This window comes from Phaseolus vulgaris, chromosome 8 (assembly GCF_000499845.2).
Source record: "Phaseolus vulgaris cultivar G19833 chromosome 8, P. vulgaris v2.0, whole genome shotgun sequence".
Classification (NCBI taxonomy): Eukaryota; Viridiplantae; Streptophyta; class Magnoliopsida; order Fabales; family Fabaceae; genus Phaseolus; species Phaseolus vulgaris.
Window position 1 is genome coordinate 41909591 of NC_023752.2, and position 21067 is coordinate 41930657.

Below are 21067 nucleotides of genomic sequence, written 5' to 3' on the forward strand. Positions count from 1 at the left end.
CTCATTATATCTTTATAATAAAAATTAATAAATAATAAAAAAAAAATTATAGTAAGACAATTTTTTTATATTTTTTTAACATAATTAACTTATATACCTAGTAATCTATGTCGAAATCATGTACAGTAATTATTTAATTATGGAAGTCTATTTTGGAGCAACATTATCATCCATGAAATGTTAGTTTTATACTGAAAATTTATTTTATTTATACATGTGATTTGAACATAAAAAATAATATTATAAATTTAGATAAATCATACAACTTCATACGAAAAATTGTGTCAAATATATATAATTTTACTATATATTTTATATACGTAAAAGTTTTACCATAGTAACATGATTTTAGCTGTATAACATAAAAGTCATAAACTATAATTACTTTACAAATTTTAGAAAACAAAATAATTAATTATTATTTGATTAAATTAGAAACTATTTTATAAATTAAAATAACTACTAATATTTAAAGTTATTAATTATAACTTTCTCATACACTTCTCTTTTATAATCTTCATTAGGATCCTAATCCTCCAAAGTCAGAAAATTAATCATAAAAGTCTCAAACAAAACCTCAAATCTACAAAGATCATGCAAAAGGGAGACCAAATATTACCCTTTTTTTCATTTTTTCATTTTTGTATGGGATTTCATTCACACACCATCTTCATCCTTATGTTATCCTTTGTTACCTAACATGACAGAACAATCACGCTCACATGTTTGGTGTTGTGTCACTGAATTGATTTCTTTTGTATAGAAATTGGAGCAATTAAATGCATCCAATTTTGTTAAAGATTTGTTTTTTATCTTTTCTTAATATTCCTTAATCATTAAGAAAATATAAAAACAAATGATTGCATCACCAATTGAATACTTTCAACAGTTTTTTTCTAATAAAAAATTAAGATCATTGAATATATTCTTATTGAAATAATTAACTATAACATTTGTTTAACTATGATATTATTTCCTTGAAATGATTTATCAATCGTTGTTTGAACAGACCTCATTTCAATGGATAAATCTTGGATAAACATGCCAAGAAATACACCAGAATATATGGAAGGGTTGAATAAATTTTTGGACTTTGCATTTGCTAATAATGGTGTGAGGGGGAAGATAATATGTCCATGTCAGAAGTGCAACTTTAACAAATGGGAGTGTCGTGAAGTAGTGTATGAGCACTTGATTGTTAAACCTTTTTCAAGTGGATATAAAGTTTGGCTTCTATATGGGGAGAGAACAAGAGTAAATGCAACAGATGAAGCATATGTAATGCCGCAAGAAGATAATGAAAGAATTGTTGTTAATAATCTAATGTGTGATATGGTTAATGATGCATTTGGGCATCATCAATATAGCAATGACATGGTGAATGATAGGGAACCGAGTGCACAACCAAGCCATACTGTGAATGATGATATTGAAGATTTTTTTGAGTTAATGCAAGATGGTCAAGAGAGTTTATATGAAGGGTGTGATAAATATTCTAAACTTTCTTTCTTGATCAAGTTGTACCACATCAAATGTCTATGCAAAATAAGTGACAAGGCAATGTCCATGATACTAGAGTTGTTAGTAGATGCCTTTGAACATGCAAAGATTCCGCACTCATTCTATGAGGCGAAGAAAACCATTAAGAAGCTTGGTCTTCATTACACCAAAATTGATGCTTGTCCGAATGATTGCATGTTGTACTTTGGAGAAGACGCAAATAAGGATTTTTGTAAGAAATGTAAAACATCTAGATGGAAGTAAAAAAAAAGAGTACAATTGCTTATGCTACAGGTAACAAACGAAAAAAGATTCCTGCAAAGGTTTTAAGGTATTTCCCTTTGAAGTCACGCTTACAGAGGATGTTTATGTCTTCTAAAATAGCTGAGCATATGCGATGGCATGCATCGGAAAGTACAGATGAAGGCATCTTAAGGCATCCAAGAGATTCTGAAGCATGGAAGTCATTTGACTTTAAACATCCTCAATTTTCCTCAGACCCTCGAAATGTGCGACTTGGTTTGGCTACTGATGGGTTTAATCCATATGGAAATTTAAGCACTAGTCACAGTATTTGGCCAGTTGTACTCATACCGTACAACCTTCCTCCTTGGATGTGTATGAAACAAAGTTCATTCATTCTCTCTATGATCATTCCTGGAAAGCGAGCTCCAGGAAATGATATTGATGTATATTTACAACCATTAATAGAAGAGTTGAAAGAGTTATGGAATACTGGCGTGAAAACTTTTGATTCATATGGAAATGAAGTGTTTGATATGCATGCAGCTATATTGTGGACTATTAGTGATTTTCCAGGTCTTGGAACCCTATCTGGATGGAACACACATACTGGGTTGGCATGTCCTAGATGTAATTTTGACACCATTCCTAAGAAGCTTCTTAAAGGTGGTAAATTTTGTTTCATGAGTCATCGTCGTTGGTTAGATGGAAGGCATAGATTTAGACTAGCTCGCATGAGATTTGATGGAACTATAGAAGATAGAAGTCCACCTTTGAAAATCTCGGGATATGATATCTTACAACAAGTTCAGAATCTTAATGTTGAATTTGGGAAAGAACCAATACTTGAAGAGCGGGCAAAAAGACAACGGGGAGTTAATCATGCAAAGTTAGACACTCAACAATGGCGAAAAAAAGTATATTTTTTGAACTTCTTTATTGGGTAGACAACTTATTGCCCCACAATTTGGATGTTATGCACATTGAAAAAAAAATGTATGTGATAATGTGGTGTTTACATTGTTGAATGATAGTTCAAATAAATGTAAAGACAATCTAAAGGCACGAAAGGATTTACAGCTTTCGGGTATTAGACCTGATCTTTGGCCTGATGAAAATGGTAGATATCTCCCTGCTATATATACACTGACAAATGTAAATAAAGATATCTTTCTCAAAACATTGAAGAACATAACTATTCCAAATGGTTACTCTAGTAACATTAGCAGATGCATTGATGTCAAACAATGTAAGCTTGGAGGATTGAAAAGTCATGACTCACATATTTTGATGGAGCAACTTCTACCTCTGGCAATGAGAAATACACTTCCTAAGGAAGTCTGTTATGTTTTGATTGATTTATGTTGTGTTTTAGAAAATTGTGCAATAAAGTTTTAAAAATGGATGAACTTGACCAGCTACAAAGTACAGTGGTCCTCACATTGTGTCACATGGAGATGTTATTTCCTCCTTCTTTTTTTACAGTCATGGCTCATTTAATTGTGCATCTAGTAGAAGATGTCAAGCTTGGAGGACTCGTCCAATATCGATGGATGTATCCCATTGAGAGGTATCTAGGAAAATTAAAGTCCTATGTTCGTAATAAAGCACAAGCAGAAGGGTCAATAACTGAAGGATACATGGCTGAAGAGGCTTTAACTTTTTGTTTGAGATATTTAGATGGAATTGAGACTGTATTCAATCGATTGCATCGTGTTAATGATGAGCCTGCAGTTGTGCCTTCTAATGAAAATACATTGTTCCCGCCAGTCGGAAAACCAGTTGGGGGTTTTACTTATTTCACTCTATCTACAAATGAAAAGTTGCAAGCACATCGTCATGTGTTAACTAACTGCACCATAGTTGACCCATTTCTGCAGTAAGTTTATGAACCATAGTGTTTTTTTTTAATAATTGATTTTCTCTTTAGTATTAACTTATATATTTTATATGTTTAACATAGGGAATTTAGAGATACTCTACGAAGACAACTAAGAAGTCGCACACGATCATCCTCTATGATAGACAAGAGGGTTCATAGAGAATTTGCAGAGTGGTTTTCACGTCGTGTATGTATATGATAAACATAGTTTTTTATTCATATATATATATTTATATTACATTTCATATGATATTTTTTTTGTTAGATAAGGAATGAATCAATTGGTATCCATTCAGATGATTTAAAATTCTTAGCTATGGGTCCGATTGATTGTGCAAAGCAATATAGTGCCTACAATGTTAATGGGTTCAAATTTCGTATATTGGAGCGTGACCTTTGGCTTAAAACACAAAACAGTGGAGTGTTTGGTACATTTGGAACAAGGAGTTATGCAAGTAGTAATGATAATCAAATGCGGTTTGGAGGTGTACCGTATTATGGTCAATTGATAGACATAATTGAGATAAACTACCATGGTCGATTCTCAATTGTTTTATTCAAATGTATGTGGACCAATACAACTACTTCTAGAGGGATTATGAGTGATGAGTATGGATTTACATTACTAAACTTTTCACGCTTGATCCACACTGGTGATAATGATGATGATGAGCCATACATCCAGGCATCAGAAGCTCAAATGGTGTATTATGTAGAAAATGAGTTTGATAAAAATTGGTGCATACCTGTACATTTAAAGCCTAGGGACTTGTACAACATGGTTGAAGATGATGTTGACAATTTTCATGAATCTGAGCCATTTGAACAACAAAACATAGAAACATTATTTCTAGATGTGGAAGAAAATATACAACTAACAAGGTTTTTTTTACTATTTCATTTTAATTTATTATCCTACAACTTTGAATTTATGTAATTATTATCCTTGTTTTGCATGTGAAGCAATATTACCTTTGTAGATGTGTTTACTATCCTTGTGATGCATAACTTTATGTGTTTATCTTATTGTTTGTAGACCACCTGAAGATGAAGAAAATACCAACCAATAAGAATACTTCATCTGCAGCTTATCCTCCATCTCATCCAGGTATTATGTTCAATTTAAAAATTTTGAGTTTTAATTTTCATTAATATGTAATTTTCATTAACTTCAAGAGTTTTATTGATTGTTAGGAATCTTGAAGATGAAATTTGCAAACTCAAGTAAGTCTAAGTCAGAAACTCAAGTGAGTAGTAATTCTTCAAGGCCTAGTACTCACCCTTATAAACCTGGTTAGATGTCTGAACTTTCATACAATTTATTTGTCGTCTATAAATTTCATTCTTCAATATATTGATTCATTTGTAATTCACTTGTAATTTTGTGATTGATGCAGGACTTGAAACAAGTAATCCTAAAGGTATTCCATCTCCATTTCCCCATCCACCTCCATCTGCACCTCAAGAAGGTACTAAACATGCTCACCCTACACCTCCAACAACATCCCTTCCACCTTCAACTGCATCTCAGCCAAGTAATTTGTTTTTCAATTTTATTAATAATCACATCATTAGATACAATTGTTTTTTTTTTCATTGAGTTTATTTATTTTCAGGAACCTTGAAAGTTAGAATATGTTCAAAAAGTAATACCAACTCTGCTCCTACATTCATTGTTCAACTGCCAATAGCACCTCAATCTGATTCTCAGCCACCACATCAATATGTACATGTACCTGCACCAACAATACCTGGTATCAGATGTATATTCAGAAAATGAAGAGGAAGAAGACGAGGAAGCTGAGATGCAAGTACATCAACAAAGGCCTCCAACCCGCAAAAGAGCATGGCTCGTTGATATCACTGGTAAGTCACTTAAAATCATACAATGTTATATATAGTTATGTAGTATTATTTTTCTGTTTAGTCTTATATCCCTTAAACACAAATGTTTTTAATATTTCATAGATGAGCAAGGAAAGAGAAACACAAAACAGCTAAGAACCAATGATGTTTGGCATCTACCTCCTAATGAAAGGATTCTTGTGAAATGGAATAATGAGGGACAACCTATTGCAGATGATGGAGCATTATTGAATATGTTCTTAGGTAGTATTGCAAGAAACCATAATGCATTTCCTATTAGTTATTCTAGTTGGAGGAAGATTCCTAAAGTTTATAAAGAAGATATACTTAAAAACACTATTCAGGTAAATCATGTCTAAAGTTATACTATAATTAATTTTTTTGAATTTAAATATGTTATAATTATTGTTAATTTTATTTGTAGACTGTTTTGAAGGCTAAATTTGATATCCATTCTGATGTTCATATAAATCATGTCCTTAAATCACTTAACACAAAATGGAGAGACCACCGACAAGAATTGTGGCATCAAAGGAATGATAGAACACGTACTAGAGATGAATTGATTGCAATGGCTCCAGAAGGAATAAATAGAGATCATTGGGCTTTGTTTGTGGATTACCGTCTGAATTCAAAAACGAAGGTATAACTAAAACATTTTTTAGACATTTACATTTGGATTTATTAATTTTTATATGTTGATGAATAGGAAAATGCTCTAAAAAATAAAGAGAATAGGACAAAGCAAACCATTGCTCACACGGGTGGATCATTGCAAGGAAAAGAGATGAAATGGTGAAAATAATACATATGTTCATGTTAAATTTATGTTTTAATCTCTATTACAACATGTCATATAATTTTTCTTCATTTTAATAGGAAAAAGAGTGTGGCCACAAGGTTAGTAGAGGAGATATATTGATAGCTACACATAAGCATGCTAACGGAGCATTTGAGAGTGATGAAACGAAGGAAATTGGTGTAAGTTTAATTCTAATAAAGTCTATAATTGTCAATCACACTTAATGTAAGTTTAATTTATTTCTTCTTGTGTTCTTTGTAGGAAAAAATTGAAGCATATGGATTAACCTCATCATCACTCATATCTAAAGAAATATCAACAACCGATTCCTTAGCTTGTGTTTTCGGAAGTCGGAAACATTGTGGACGTGTTAGGGGTTTAGGTTTGGGTCCTTACCCTTCTAAAGTGTTTGGCTGCAATACTCATTTGTATAGTGGGACATCTTCCAATACAGATTAAAATCAGGTTCATTATTTATTACTTAGCTATATCAAGATGTTCATCTTTGGTGGTATAGTGTGAGATGTTTGAATCATATTCGTAACTCTACATTACTAACTGTGTGAGACGTTTGAGTTCATTGCATGATTTGATGAATTTCATCAAGAAAGAATTTGTCGTTACTATTAGTCCTACAATTAAATAAAAGAAATAGAGTTAGGTCAATTATATTTTAGGTATTTGTTCGTTTATGATATAGTGTTTTATTAGCGAGAAGATTAACTTAATCGCATTTTAAGCATTTGTTCCTTTATACTACTGTTTGATCAGGAGAAGATAGAGTTTAGCTTAACTGTATTTTAAGCATTTGTTCCTTTATTCTACTGTTTGATCAGGGGGAAGATAGAGTTGTTTAGGTTAATTATGTTTTTAGCTATTTCGTCCTTTATGCTGCCCTTTGATTTATTATTAATTATTAATATATACTCACCTTTTCACTTTCATCTATCCTTCTTTTTATATATCACAAAATCGGCCCCTTATTCTCTTTTACTTTTTTTCTTCTTTTTATCGCTCTTCTTCCACTTTTTTATTTTATATCTCTTTGGTTCTTCCTCCCTATATGTTACCTTTATTCTTTTCCGAGATATATGTGCATCCTACATTGCTTTCATGATTTAACAGATAATTTTTTTACAACGAAAATAATTAAGATAAGTCACTTATATTTTCAAATACAGTTGATAATAAGATTATAAAAGATTTTACAAAACAAGAATAAATAAAAGACGACATCAGCATCATTCCAATACCTCACTTTTCATTTGTATACTCTTAAGAAAACACTGAAAGGTTATTTTGTTTTACAATTAGATTTAGTTGATAATCAGTGTCTTCAATCATTGGTCTTTGCTCTCACTTATTCCACTATTTTACAAGACAACATTTCAATAAAAAGTAGATACACATTATTCTTTTAAATATGCTTTTGGTGAATAGATTTCCAGCTGCTGTTATATGACTTCTAAAACATTTTTCTTTTAATATTTATTTATAGAATATTAATTAGTGTGGTGTTATGATGTGATATAAGTAGCCTTATTATTGTAAGTTCTGTTTTTTTTAGAAAGTAGTGATTTAGTATAAAATAAAGAATGTGTGATTAAAGGATATAACTCTTTATTAATTAATTATTTACTTTTTTTTTTAATTGTATATTATTATATTTTAATTGTTAGTATGGTATCGACTTATTTGATTTGGCAATAGTATCATGATAGCAAGTGATTAATTTCATTTATTTTTTTTAAATTAGGTTTCTATGTTGACATCACAAGTCAATGAAATGAAGGCAATGATGACTTTTTTGGTGCAAAACTATTATGGAGATGTCTCATGATTTTGCTATGTCTCATGCATCACCGGTAATCTTTATTAAATTAATATATATTTTATATTATAATTGGAATGTTACTTATTATAACTATTTTTATATATTAGGCATCAGATCAAGGAAGTGTTCCTAATGATGAAACAAATGATCAACATCAAGAATCATAGCCGAAGAATGTTATTTAGTAGGAACTGTTTTATTATTCACTTTCTGAGATTTCATAGGTTTTAGTTATTTGTGGGTACTGTTTTGTTTGTATGGTACACAAAGAGGGTTAACAAAGAGCTGCCACTTTATATTTTTAGTGTTGGTTTGTCTTTTCCTTTTTTTTAAACAATGGAAAAACTTTGTCTTTTCTCCATAAACTTTTGTATGATTTTCCCAAGTTAATTTGAAGTTAGTTGGGGATTTTTAGCTACTAAATTAATGTTTTAAAATTTTTGGATTTGAAATTTTAGAAACATCGTAGTTGGAAAGTTGCAATATAAATAACCCGGTTGGCTTTATACTGACGGACCCTTCCAATAATTTTATTAGCAGCCACAGGAATAGGTGTTAAAAAGGTTTCTAGTAATAGTAAAAGAGTAGCCAGGAATATCCTTCTATTTTGATTGAAAGAGATATTGCACATTTATATTTATTACATATTATGCAATTCTTCATTTTTCATTGTGTATTTTGATTGTATAATTCCAAATGAAAATTTCTATTCTACTTATGCTTGAGACTAGTCATTATTAATTTTAAATTGATTAGAGGGGAAAATTTTGGACTTCGTAGGTAGTATTTAGTGTTCAAGTGAGAAGCATGGGTATACTTTTAATCCAAATTTTAGACATGAGTTTCTCTCATCATAGGTTGATCCAGTTCATATACTTTTGGTTCTCAAATTAATCAAATCTTAGTGTACAGGGATCGCCTTTGTGCTTCTTAATATGACTTGTATGAAAAATTAAGTTTGATAGTATTTTTTCTACTTCTTACATAATTAAACAAATTGCATACATAAGATAGTACTGCCTCTTGTTAGATAAAATCAAAATCTGAAACTGTTAATCAAAATCAGATAGTATATTTAAATTAGCGCATTAAATAATCTCTCCATTTTAGTAAATATTATCTAAATAATAAGATAAGTATTACAGCCAAGTGTACAATGATATTATCTAAGTATACATAACAGGTTTATGTAACAACATGACTTGTAGAGGAAAACCATTGGGCTATTTTGATTTACCATATTTACTATTTGTCACCTACTTTTTTTTATATATACACCTCCTAAAAGTAACGGGGGTTTTCAAACCGCCGGGAATAGTGGGTGTTTCCAAACCGCCAGGAATAGCGGGGGTTTTCAAACCGCCGAGAATAACGAGGGCTATCAAACCGCCGGGAATAGCGGAGGTTTTAAACTGCCGAGAATAGCGGAGGTTTTCAAACCGCCGGTAATCAGTTAGCGACGCTGGATCTACCAGGAGAAAAACAAACCGCAGGTAATGCACTTAACGGGGGTTAAAACCGCCGGTAATACCAAATATAACCTCCGTTAAAAATAATTTTTTTTATAGTGATTCCAAATTTACTCCCACAGACTTGGTGTGTAGTGAATGGTAATGCTCACAGATTGGTTCCAATTCTCACGAGGATTCTCATGTTTAGCTTCTGCAGAGGAAGAGGTGACCATCAACTCTTAGATACATGTTATATATAATAGTATCAAACTATTGTTGGTACACATAATGGAATTTATATTTTTTATCTAGTTCTTTGAGCATATCCTATGTTATGTCATTGGTGTCATATTGTTCTTTCCTAGAACCACCCAAATATTTTCATTTCATTGCATGAAAACTAAAAATCCTAAATTACTTCTATTTTGTCATACATGAGGAATGTGGGATCTTTAACATTCTAATTCATATCCTGTTTGGACATATTCTTTTGTGTAGAAAATGGTGAATCTCAACATCCTAGACTACACAAGGTAGTTCAATTCCCTGATTATGATATTTCTGATACTGCCACATAGCATATTAGATAATATATATTTTCTAACTGATAGTGTGGTGGGGCTCTTAAGTTCAAATACATCGAAAAATGCCAATCCCAATATTCAATTATTGGGAACAAGTTTAGCAAACTACAATGCTTCTTCAGCTGAAATTTCATCTTCTTTTGGTCAAAAGAAATTGTATGCGGAACCCCATACAGGAAAGTCCACTTTTCATACGCTTTTAAACTGGACTTTTTTCCGTATTATGAACCATTCACTTTCTTTTAACATGTGTATAACAGGAAGATTAGAAAATTAGTTAAATGTCTATATTATTTAGTGTTAATTGGATAAGATGCAATTAACAGACTTATTACTCGTTTGATAGAAAATTATTTTCTTGTCCCCTTTTTGAAAGTACCAACCAAGTCCAAAACTTAATCATAGGAAGTACTAACCAAGTCCCAAGCAAAATCAAATCAAACATCCACATCAATTAAAACAAGCAAAATCAAACATCCACTTCAATTAAAAGAAAGAATGCAAAACCTAAAATATAAACTAGGTGTGGTGTAGAATAGAACCTGAAAATAAAAAAGAAAACTAGGTTTGAGATTCCAAGCCCTTGTAAGAGAAGTTTGTCTCCCCTTCACTACCTCATGCCACAACCAAGTCCTTCCAAGATTCCAAGCTTTGTGCACAACAAGAAATCGGTAAAAGAAGAAATTCAACCTTAAATGCTAGAAGGAAACAAGAAATACAACAATAAACCAACCACGAAAGAAGAACTTGAACCCACGAGCAAAAAGAAGGAACAACAACCTACGAATTTCAAAGCATATGAAGGCACCAGTATAAAGAAGAGCTGTCAAATTTTAAGAAATGGAAATACAAATGAAGCAAAATCTTACCAAATTCAAACCATTCAAACCGCAACTCGCCTCATCTTAAGCAACCTAGGGTTTTTGAAATGGTGGTTTGTGAAAATTGGGGATTCAAGCTCAAATTAGGTTAGCTTACCTTAGGTTAGGGAAACGAAAATTGAAACTTAGGTTGGGGAAGCTTAGCTTGGGAAAGCATGTATTCGGGTTCACAGAGGAGTGATACCAATGAGAACTCTCGCACATATACAAAACCACACATTACCATTTTAAATTTTTTATTTTTTTAAAACTTTAAAAATCCGCATTTAAGTTCCGTATGCAATACACGTTGTTGTTTACATACAGATCCATCTAAAAAAATTTCCCCTTTTTATGCGCCACCATTAGATATTGTTACATACAGAAAAATCCTTATGTAACAGAACTTTACATACGGATATAATTTCGTATGTAAAATCCGTATGCATTTCATGTTTTACATACAGATTTGTGTCCATATGTAATTATCCGCGGGTAATGAGCATATTTCTTGTAGTGCTAAAATCAACTCACATCAAAGACGCAACATGACTTTGGTGAAAAAGGTGGTGTAAAAGAAACAAAATGGCCATCAGGGTCTAACGACTCATCACAACACACTGGTTTACCCTCTCTACACACTACTACTATCACTAAGTTCTCATCTGTTTTGCTTAGACCCCCTGACTCCGTCAACTCTCTAATTATTAAACGAGTGGTATAAACAGAGGTTTCCTTATGCAATTCGTTTTTGGCCCAAGGGTAAGCAAAGGCATAATCCATCTCTAAAAGAACAGTTCAGCATAGGCACCGTATGAACCAAACCAAATAGCACATAGGGAAGCACGTTATAAAAAGGTCAGGATATAAGTTCTACTATTCAAAGGATAGGAACGGTAAGATGTACCTTGTTCATGGTGGTTTACAAAGGGGCATGCAGGCACACAGACAATGAGGGGAAAGTCTTTTTCTTTCTCTCTAAGTCTTACACTACAAAAAATCGTGTATAATACGACAGCTTCATAAACGCCATAATGTTCCTTCAAAATATGGCATTTAGAACCGCCATAATTAGCTTCCGAAATAAAATTTCTCCCGCTTTTCGTTCCCTCCATGAGCTTCATCTTTCACAAAGTTTTTTTTTTGTTTTCCCCTCTTTTAGTCTTCTTCAAAAATATACCTCTTTCACTCTTCATATTCTTCATTCACTCAACCTCTAAACCCTCACTCTCACCCTCATCTTCTTTCAATCTTCACATTAAACCTCTAAACCCTCACTCTGACCCTCACCGTAATCTTCCCTTCTCAGCCCCATTTCGAAAACCCTCGCCCTCACTCTCACAGCAATCGTTCCCTTCCCAATTGTATTTTGTAAACCCTCACTCACCTCCCAATTTCGTATTCCCCTTCTCTCACTGCAATCGTTCTCTTCTCTATCGATTTAGGGTTTTCAATCGCATTCGTTCTCCCCGCAGTCGTTCTCATCGGAAACGTTCGCGCAGAGGCAATGCTGTCGAGGGAGGTGCCAAGAATAAAACGATGAGCGAGCAGAACCCTGCCACTCGCAGGTCATACGTTCTCAGTTCCTCAAACTCAAGACTCTCATCAACGGTACATAACGTTACCACTCACTCTTCAATTTATTTACAACGCTAAATTCAATTTTTATCCCTAATTAGCTAACCCTAAACAAACCTAGCAGAGAAAAGAGATGATTTGTTGAACACGGAGTCCGACAACTTCGACACCATTTTGGACCAAGGTAGGTAGTTGTACTTGTTCCTTTGCTTTTGTTCTTGTTCTCGTTCTCGTTGTTATAATCTTAAGTTCTCCGCTGGACATCTGATTTAGCTTTCTAGTGATTGGTCTGGTTGGATGGAATTTTGCAGTTGAGAAGCCCAGAGAGCAGGTTGCAGATGCAGAGGCGTTGTTGGATCTGACACGCACTCTGTTAGGTCTTAGGCGAACGAGGGTGTCACCCCTTCTCAATTTGTTTCCTCTTTGCTCATACGCCATGGCCAAGGCCAAGACTCAATCGATTAGCAGAAACTTGGCGATCGTACCCTCGAAGAGGCTGCAGAACAAGATCGCAGGTTTCTCCCCACATCTCATGAAACGGATCCAGAAGGGTTCTTTTCGTGGCATCTCGCTCAAGCTGTAGGAGGAGGAGTGGGAGCAACTCATGGACTTCGTCCCCAACATCTCCGCCATCAACACTGACCACATCGAGGTGGACAAGGAAACCATGGATATGTTCCACTCTCTCGTACTCAACTAAATCAGCGACATCACCCAGGTTGACCCTGTCCCTATCCAACAAAACTTCCCCTTCACCAGGAGGTACTTATCCATCTGTCATCACAAAACCTCGGAATTTCACTTTCACTTTTTCTTTTCATTCATGCTTTTTAGTTTTATCATGTTGTTGCTAAATAACTAAGACGATACATGTAAAAGGCTATCTGGCTATGCAACTTTTTTCAGAACATTATCTACATTCTTGTTTTAACTAAATTTTACGAGCTCTCTCCTGCAAACATAAATTTAGAATCAATATCTCGCTAATTATTAGTGTTGGCTACATTTAGCAAAACTAAAATGCTAAGCTTGTCTATAATTTGAGATTGTTTCAGGCCAGAAGATGGGAAAACATTGAAACCTATTTGCCTGCTACAACTTTGCTGCATTTGAGTGATTATATATGATTTTATTTGACATTTCCTGGCTGAAGAACTACTATAATTTTGGGTTTGATCACTTTAACATGTCATGGAGAAAGATGGGCATATGGGGTCTTGTTAACTGTCTATTGGGGAATGCGGGTCCATTTGGTTCAGGAGATTGGGTCCTCCCTGATCTTACAATTCAAGGCTCTACAAGAGTCAATTACCCCATGCTTTTCATAAAAGTTTTGCAGATGAGTCAGTGGTGTATCCTCCCGATGTTCTTCCCCTTATAAGGGATATAGGTTGGTTTTTAAATGCAATAGATAAACTATTTTTTGCTTCCTTTGACAAGTACAGTTTCAAACACATTAGTGGGGTCATTAACTATTTATTTTATCATTATTTTCTGTCAATTTAACTCTTGAGTGGGATGTTTCCTTGTGTTTATTTGAAAATAAATGTTTAATAGTATCCAACCGTGCATTACACAAAAATTATACAAAAAGTCAAGATGGATTTCAAGTGGGAAAAAGTGATTTCAACCTCAAAGTGATATGCTTTGTAGTTTATGAATGTCTTCTTCTTCTTTCCCCTTCTAATATATAACTTATTAACATTTTTTTTGGTAATAATACAATGATAGTAACATCTAAAAACATCAATAATATTTTAAAGAGTAGTTAAGTTGTTGTTTAACTAATATTGATGATCAATAAAAAACTTATAAGATTCCTTGAAAAATATTTTAGAAAAATTATTTTACTAATATGTTACTTTTTATTGTGCAGGGATGTTGACTGGCAAGATAATGATGGAGCACTAAACACAATATCCATGACTCATCTTCTCCTGCCAATTGAACACCCCAACTGCTTGGTTGAAAAGGAATCAGATTGCAAACCTTTATATCCTGGCATCTGGTCCGTAAAACTAGCACCCTATATACTTTTTTCCCATAATAATTCATAACATAGTCAACCCTGTAGCCTTTGGCTTAGCTTTGCATTATTTTGTTATATCTAAAGCTATATGGTCTACTAAATTGGTTCCCAGGATATCAGTATAGTGTAATGACCTCTTTTTATAAGTTGCATCAAGAACATCTTTATTAGGAATTTTTTATGAATAAAAATATTATTTTATTGTGGGTCTCAAGTATATGAGTTCTTTAAAATTAAAGAGAATGCATGCATGTGAGACTCGCATTAAAATAACAAATTTTGTAAGTGTATTCCATTGAAGATGCTACTAAACCATCTAATTTCTAATATGATATTTTGGAATTTGTCCACGAAATTAAGCACTTTTTTTGTTCTGAGAAGATGTTTTGTATTGATAAATTTATGGTATTTTGATGAAACAGGTACTACAAATATGTGGAGTGGAGGTGATCACATACTATTCATTATTAATAGGGAGAGAGCAGGAGCAATTTGACCTAATTTATGACAAATTAGGATTGGGAGTTTACTTCAAATATAAACAATTTATATTTTGACAATGTAATTTAGTTGTTTGGATTAGTTATGAATGAAATCATTTTTTATTATTATATTTATCTATTTTAATTATATTATGAAGTTGTATTATGAAATTAGTTTATGTTGTAACTTAATTATATTATGAAACATGTATAAAACATAACTGTGTAGTGAAATTTAATTATGACATTAAATTAATTAATATTATAAAATAGAATTAAATAAATTATTAAAAATTTTAAAAATAAAATTAAAGTTTAATTATAATATGAAATTAAATAATATTATGAAATCAAATTATAAAATAGAATTAAATAAATTATTATAAATATTAAAAATAAAATTAAATATTTAATATTCGAATTATGACAGTTATAAAGTGTATTATAAATGTCATACTATACTGTATTAAGTGGCGGTTAAAACTGTCACTATTTACGTTAGAATTGGTTTACACAGTTTTAAAATTACGACATTTATAACTGACGCCAATTACACGCTTAAAACCGCCACTTTATACAGTGCATAATATGGCGTCTGCTACAACGGTTCTTAATTGACCGCCACATTAAACTTTGTGGCGGCAAGAATTCTGGCGGTACGCGGTACCGCCACAGACGTATAAGGCGGCGATTAAAAATGCCAATTTTTGCGAAAATAACCGCCGCATTATACACGTTTTTTTGTAGTATGAAAGAAAAGGGTTTTTCGGAATTTTTAAAATTTAAAGAGAGCTTGAAACAACACATCTCCTAGTTGTTGATCATGAAACACATGTACGGACCATAAAAAAAGCTACCATAAAACTGTCCCATCAAGCGTTGTTGCGAAAACTGTGAACCAACCACCCTCTAACCTAACATCCTGTTGTACAATTAAACCTCTTCGCCTCGCCCTGCTTGGCTCGAGGTTGGGGGGCTGTGTACTGGTCGGACGTGCTCAGGGTCCAACTAGAGCACTTAAGCATACCATTATGGCTAGCCTAGGTTAAAAATCTAAATACTTAACTCAACCCCAAACGATAACAGGCCCAATGATCTGTTATGGAGTCGGCCCAAGCGGTTGGAAAAATATAACTGAATGTATAACTAAATCAGTTAGGAACATATATTTACTCTAAATCTGACAAAAATAAACAATCAGAGATAATGCTCTGCTAACACCCTTAAAATAAAGTTGATATATTAACAGAATATCTTTATGGTTATTAACTTCTGAAGGGAGGATCTACGAGTACTATAAAAGGGCCTCAAGACCCTGAATAAAGGTAAGTGTTATTCCATACACTACACACTATACTCATATTTATATGCTCTCACTGACTTGATTGTCGAAGTCTTGTCAACAGGTGGAGCTCCCCTCACTATGGACTTAAAACATTTCAATGCAACAACAGAAAAAGTTGGCCCATAATCCACCTCCAAGAATCGATTCAAGTCAGCTGGCGAGAATAATTGTCATACTTATGCATCAGCTAAGAGTAATGCACAAATAGAGTGGGTCAAATGGACGTTAGAGGGATGCAAAATAAGTAATGTGGGCCAAACCCACTCTAAGCAGCGTATGCATTGGCCAAACCCACTCTATTTTTTTTTTGTTTACGTCCACTAAACCCACACATCTATCCTTGCGTCGTTTATACCAACACCATTAGAAAAAATTCTTCTATTTGTGTGGGTTTGACGCACACTAAAGTCATCAATAAAATATTATTATTTAATATCTGATTAGCATGGGCTAGATCGACACTACGTGTAGCAGTTTCCATACACACACTAAACTCAGCTTCCATGCTTCTAGCGTCCACTACATGACCGACTTATTGTCAATCCATAACTCTTTGAGTTCGTTTTCGATCAAATTTATTTTTTCTCGTTGTGTAACTATTTTTAAAATTCAAATAATACCTATATAAAAAAATTATTTAAAAAATTATAAAAATTATTTAGATTTATTTTTATTTGGAAAATTTTACTTATATTATTTTATAAAATTATATATATATATATTAAATTATATGATTTTTTAATTAATTAATTATAAAAATAATAAAATTATAAAAATGATAAAATTATAATTATATATTTTTTAATATAATAAAAATGTGAATACACTTATTAATAATAAAATTACATAAAAACCTAATTTTGTAATTAGATTGTAGATTTGCTTGGAAAACAAACCCGAATATTTATTTTAGGATATGTACATTTATTTTAAGTAGATTAATAGTTTATCTACACTATTTTTCTTCTTTTTTTTACTGTTTATATAAGTAATAAAATAATATTTTTGAGATTTAAAATATTAAGAATTTAAAATATAATTAGTGAAAACAAATCAGGAACACATGTAACAAATAGAAGAATCTTCATTACATATATTGTCATAAACAGAGATAAAAGATTGTTATTTTACATTTTTATACACGTGATAGAAATATTATTTTTATTCATTCTTAAAAACAAACACAAATAAATTGAAATTTTTAAATGATAAAACATTCATCCCAATTTAAGTCAATATAAATTAAGAACAAATGTATAATTAAACCTAACAAATAAAAAAAAGTGTAGAAATGTATTAAAATATGTTTTTTCATAAGAGATTGAGGAAAATAAGAAATCATGGGCGAAAGTGAATGATAAAAGCGAAATGTAAAAGAGTTAAATTATGATAAAACAAAGAAACAGCTTGCAATAGATTTAGAAAGGTGGTAATTAAAGTTTTAGGGCACGGCATGAGTGTGTAATGGGAACTGGTGGATCTGAAAAGGAACCATTGAGTATTCGATTGACAATCCAACGATTTGCGGCTTCCGTGTAGTGCACTCCATCCCAACTAATGTACTTGGAGGGATCTTCACAAGAACCTGCAAGAATTTCCTTACCATTTATCATTCCTTTATTCCCACAATACAAGTGGTAACCATCTTTATGATACCCACAACAGATTTCTGAAGGCTCCACAAATCCTGCAATTCATCAATGTCAACATTAATTAATTCATTCACTACAACTCCTCATATCTTAGACAATCGTCCACCAGAATATAATTAAAAAGAAAATTAATTTCTTTAAAATAAAACAAGTTTAAAATTATATCCATCAAATCATAATAATAAACTATTTTTTCTTTATTTGTACTTGTTAAGAGTAACATTTTTCTTCCATCAACTAACTCCAGGATTTTACCATGAAATCTCATACATTAAGGTATAATACATTCTTAGATATTAATATAAAAATGACTAAATCATTTTTGCTTATTATTTTAATTATTTTTTTAAAATTTGTGTCAATTTAATATTTTAAAAAACAATTACTATTATCTATTTCAAGATCAGATTTTGAATACATTTTTACTGATTCAAAACATAAAAGTCGTCAAGTTAAATCCATCTATATGACAATAATTAAATTTAGATATTTTTTCAGACAAAAAGTCACTACAATACAATGAAATGAACATAAAAATGGAGTCTCACTCACAAAAAGAAAATCTGATATTGGGTTTTCAATTTGTTGATTTTTCGTGAATTCAATTGTGTCGTTATTTTTAGTATGTTATGATTGTTTTTAGTTTGAACATCAGCTCAGTTCTACAGTTTTTCATATAAATAAATTTAATCGAACAAATTTCACGTATTAAGTTTCAAAAAAATATTAAAATTCTTACCTAAAATTGAAAACAACGGTTGTTTTAAAGGGTTCAAATTATCTAAATTTATTTAAAGGATAAAATATTAAAATAATTAAGTTTTTTAAGAAAAATAACTAATTTGAAATTTATAAATAAATTAAAAAATATGATTCAGCTTATTAAACTCTTTATGCTTGCTATAAATTTTGATTAAATTCCTTAGGTGAGATATTGTAAAATAGAAGAGAGAAATAATATAAAATTTGCACATGAGATTGCAGCCATTGATAGATTCAGTGTCAATGATGCGAGAGGTTACCTTCTTTATTAGCATTACTGATAAGCTCGTACTTAGTTGAGAACATGTCCACATAGATTAAGGAGGCATCTAGGAACTTTGCCCTTAGTTTAACCACCATATTCTTGAGCTTTTTATTAAACTCTCTTGCCATGTCGTTTTCATAATTGACACAGCCGTTTTGATCAAGATAACCAGCCTCCGGAGTATGGTTGGTGGCATTATTATGCACGGGCATGGCCACTGGCAAGCAACCAATGGGACCTGAGTTATGTATCCAAAATGTCCTTGCTCCTACTTCATGTAAATTCTGAAAAAGAAATGTCATTTGTACAATAAACAAAGTTTATACGACTCTTTCTGAATAACAAGTCTCAGAGATATCCCATAAATATATTAAGAAACAAAATTGGGAATAGAGTCTCAGTGGCACTTTTCGCACTGAGTTATAAAAATAAATACAACTCACCAACTTCAATCACTTACTTGAACTTGTTTTGAAAAATGTTCCACAATATCTGAGATCACTGCATGAGAATCTTCTGTACCCACTCTGTTAATAGCAGCAGCAATATCATTTTGCCCAATATCAAATGTGTAGAGAGCCTTTGCAAAGTCATCTGGCCTTGGAAAGTGTCCTCTGAAGGAGCTTTTCCTCGCTGCAGATCACACACACACGCACATTTAACTTACTATAATATGAAACGACTTTGTTAAACTTGAGGATAAGTTATATTATATTATGTGTATATGAATGATGTCCAAAAAACCTTGATTGAAGAACTTTCCTGTGCGTTGCTTAAACTGGTTGAACTGTTCAGTCTGGATTTCAAAAGTGAAAGGAGTGCCACCCTCAAAGACTGTTCTATTTTGCCGCCTAATGGTTGATGATCCTGCAGCAAAGTTTGCGCCGTGCCTATAACTTGTTCCAATTGAATTTATGTAAGCACTCAGTAATGGGAAACCGAGATGCTGGGCTGCAATCATAAATGGCACCAAATCATTATTTTCAACAGTTATCGCAATAAAATTACGTAGTTCTTTAACATTTTTTAGTTAATGACTTTGCTCTCCTTAAGTATCAATATTAATATTAAATTTTTTAGAAAAATAAATTTTTTTACACTCAAACAAAATTGGACAACTTGTTGTGTTGTGTATATAGTAGGAAACAAACTTAAAATGATCAAACTTGTTATTAAAAGATTGAAGTACGTAGTTATGCAGTATATGTTCAGATGTTACGGAATGATCATTTAATAAGTCATGTATTAGGTTTATGAAAACCTTTTGCCTCACAGTATTGTGTGACGAAAACAAAAGAAATTCAATCTAAACGAAAACAAATTGATTTGAATGAAAAAAGACTACCAATGAAATCTATGATGAGACGACCATCAGAAGCTCTACCAACAGGTTGGTGGAAGAACGTTTCACCGTATGGCGAAACCTCAGGGTAAAATGCTGCGGCCATGCAGCCAGTGTCTGAATTGGAGTCACCAAAGTTGAATATCGCTCGAAAATCACAAGGTTGTGGTGAGTTAATGATATCCTCGGCTCTCATACTCACTAACAAGAGTGATAATATAAAGGCTAGGAGTTGAACGAGGAACCCCATTTTGTGATGGCACTGGTTCAGAACCTCGGTTTTGCCCAAGAGGTTCACTTTTTTATATAGTACTTGTCTTTTAGATTATATATACGCAACCAACGGCTAGATGTGACGGGCTTCACAAGCACTGGATTAGAAACTATGTTTTGATGAAATCCAATGTTTCGACCAATCATTCATGTTTTGATCACATCAATTACTGCTTTGATGATTAAGCTGTTTGTCTTGCCTCGAGAAAATAATGAATGAGGACCTCATCAGCGTTAGTTAGAGGCGTTTTATATTCTGTTGTAAGTGGTCTCACACAGTTTACATAAGTACATGTAATTATTAACACTCCCAATAA

General features: G+C 32.3%; 3 protein-coding genes and 1 pseudogene across 3 annotated transcripts; 3 read left to right on the forward strand and 1 right to left on the reverse strand.

Moving 5' to 3' along the window:
* The first annotated feature begins 1041 nt into the window (after positions 1 to 1041).
* LOC137825165 (uncharacterized) lies at positions 1042 to 4695 on the forward strand. The gene is made up of 7 exons (XM_068630840.1): positions 1042 to 1732; positions 1795 to 2632; positions 2778 to 2992; positions 3229 to 3622; positions 3707 to 3812; positions 3891 to 4507; positions 4662 to 4695. Exons 1-7 carry the CDS (start codon positions 1042 to 1044, stop codon positions 4693 to 4695), a joined length of 2895 nt encoding a protein of 964 aa, XP_068486941.1.
* A 1029-nt stretch (positions 4696 to 5724) lies between these two features.
* On the forward strand, positions 5725 to 6752 carry LOC137825166 (uncharacterized). Its single transcript, XM_068630841.1, has 4 exons — positions 5725 to 5835; positions 5916 to 6134; positions 6371 to 6472; positions 6555 to 6752. Exons 1-4 carry the CDS (start codon positions 5725 to 5727, stop codon positions 6750 to 6752), a joined length of 630 nt encoding a protein of 209 aa, XP_068486942.1.
* Positions 6753 to 13723: 6971 nt separating this feature from the next.
* On the forward strand, positions 13724 to 15240 carry LOC137827044 (uncharacterized; annotated as a pseudogene).
* A 2490-nt stretch (positions 15241 to 17730) lies between these two features.
* Positions 17731 to 20786, reverse strand: LOC137826854 (GDSL esterase/lipase At5g14450-like). Its single transcript, XM_068633003.1, has 5 exons — positions 20481 to 20786; positions 19880 to 20086; positions 19596 to 19768; positions 19131 to 19419; positions 17731 to 18143 (listed from the first exon to the last, which is right to left on the reverse strand). Exons 1-5 carry the CDS (start codon positions 20725 to 20727, stop codon positions 17890 to 17892), a joined length of 1170 nt encoding a protein of 389 aa, XP_068489104.1. The 5' UTR covers positions 20728 to 20786; the 3' UTR covers positions 17731 to 17889.
* Between the last annotated feature and the right edge of the window lie 281 nt (positions 20787 to 21067).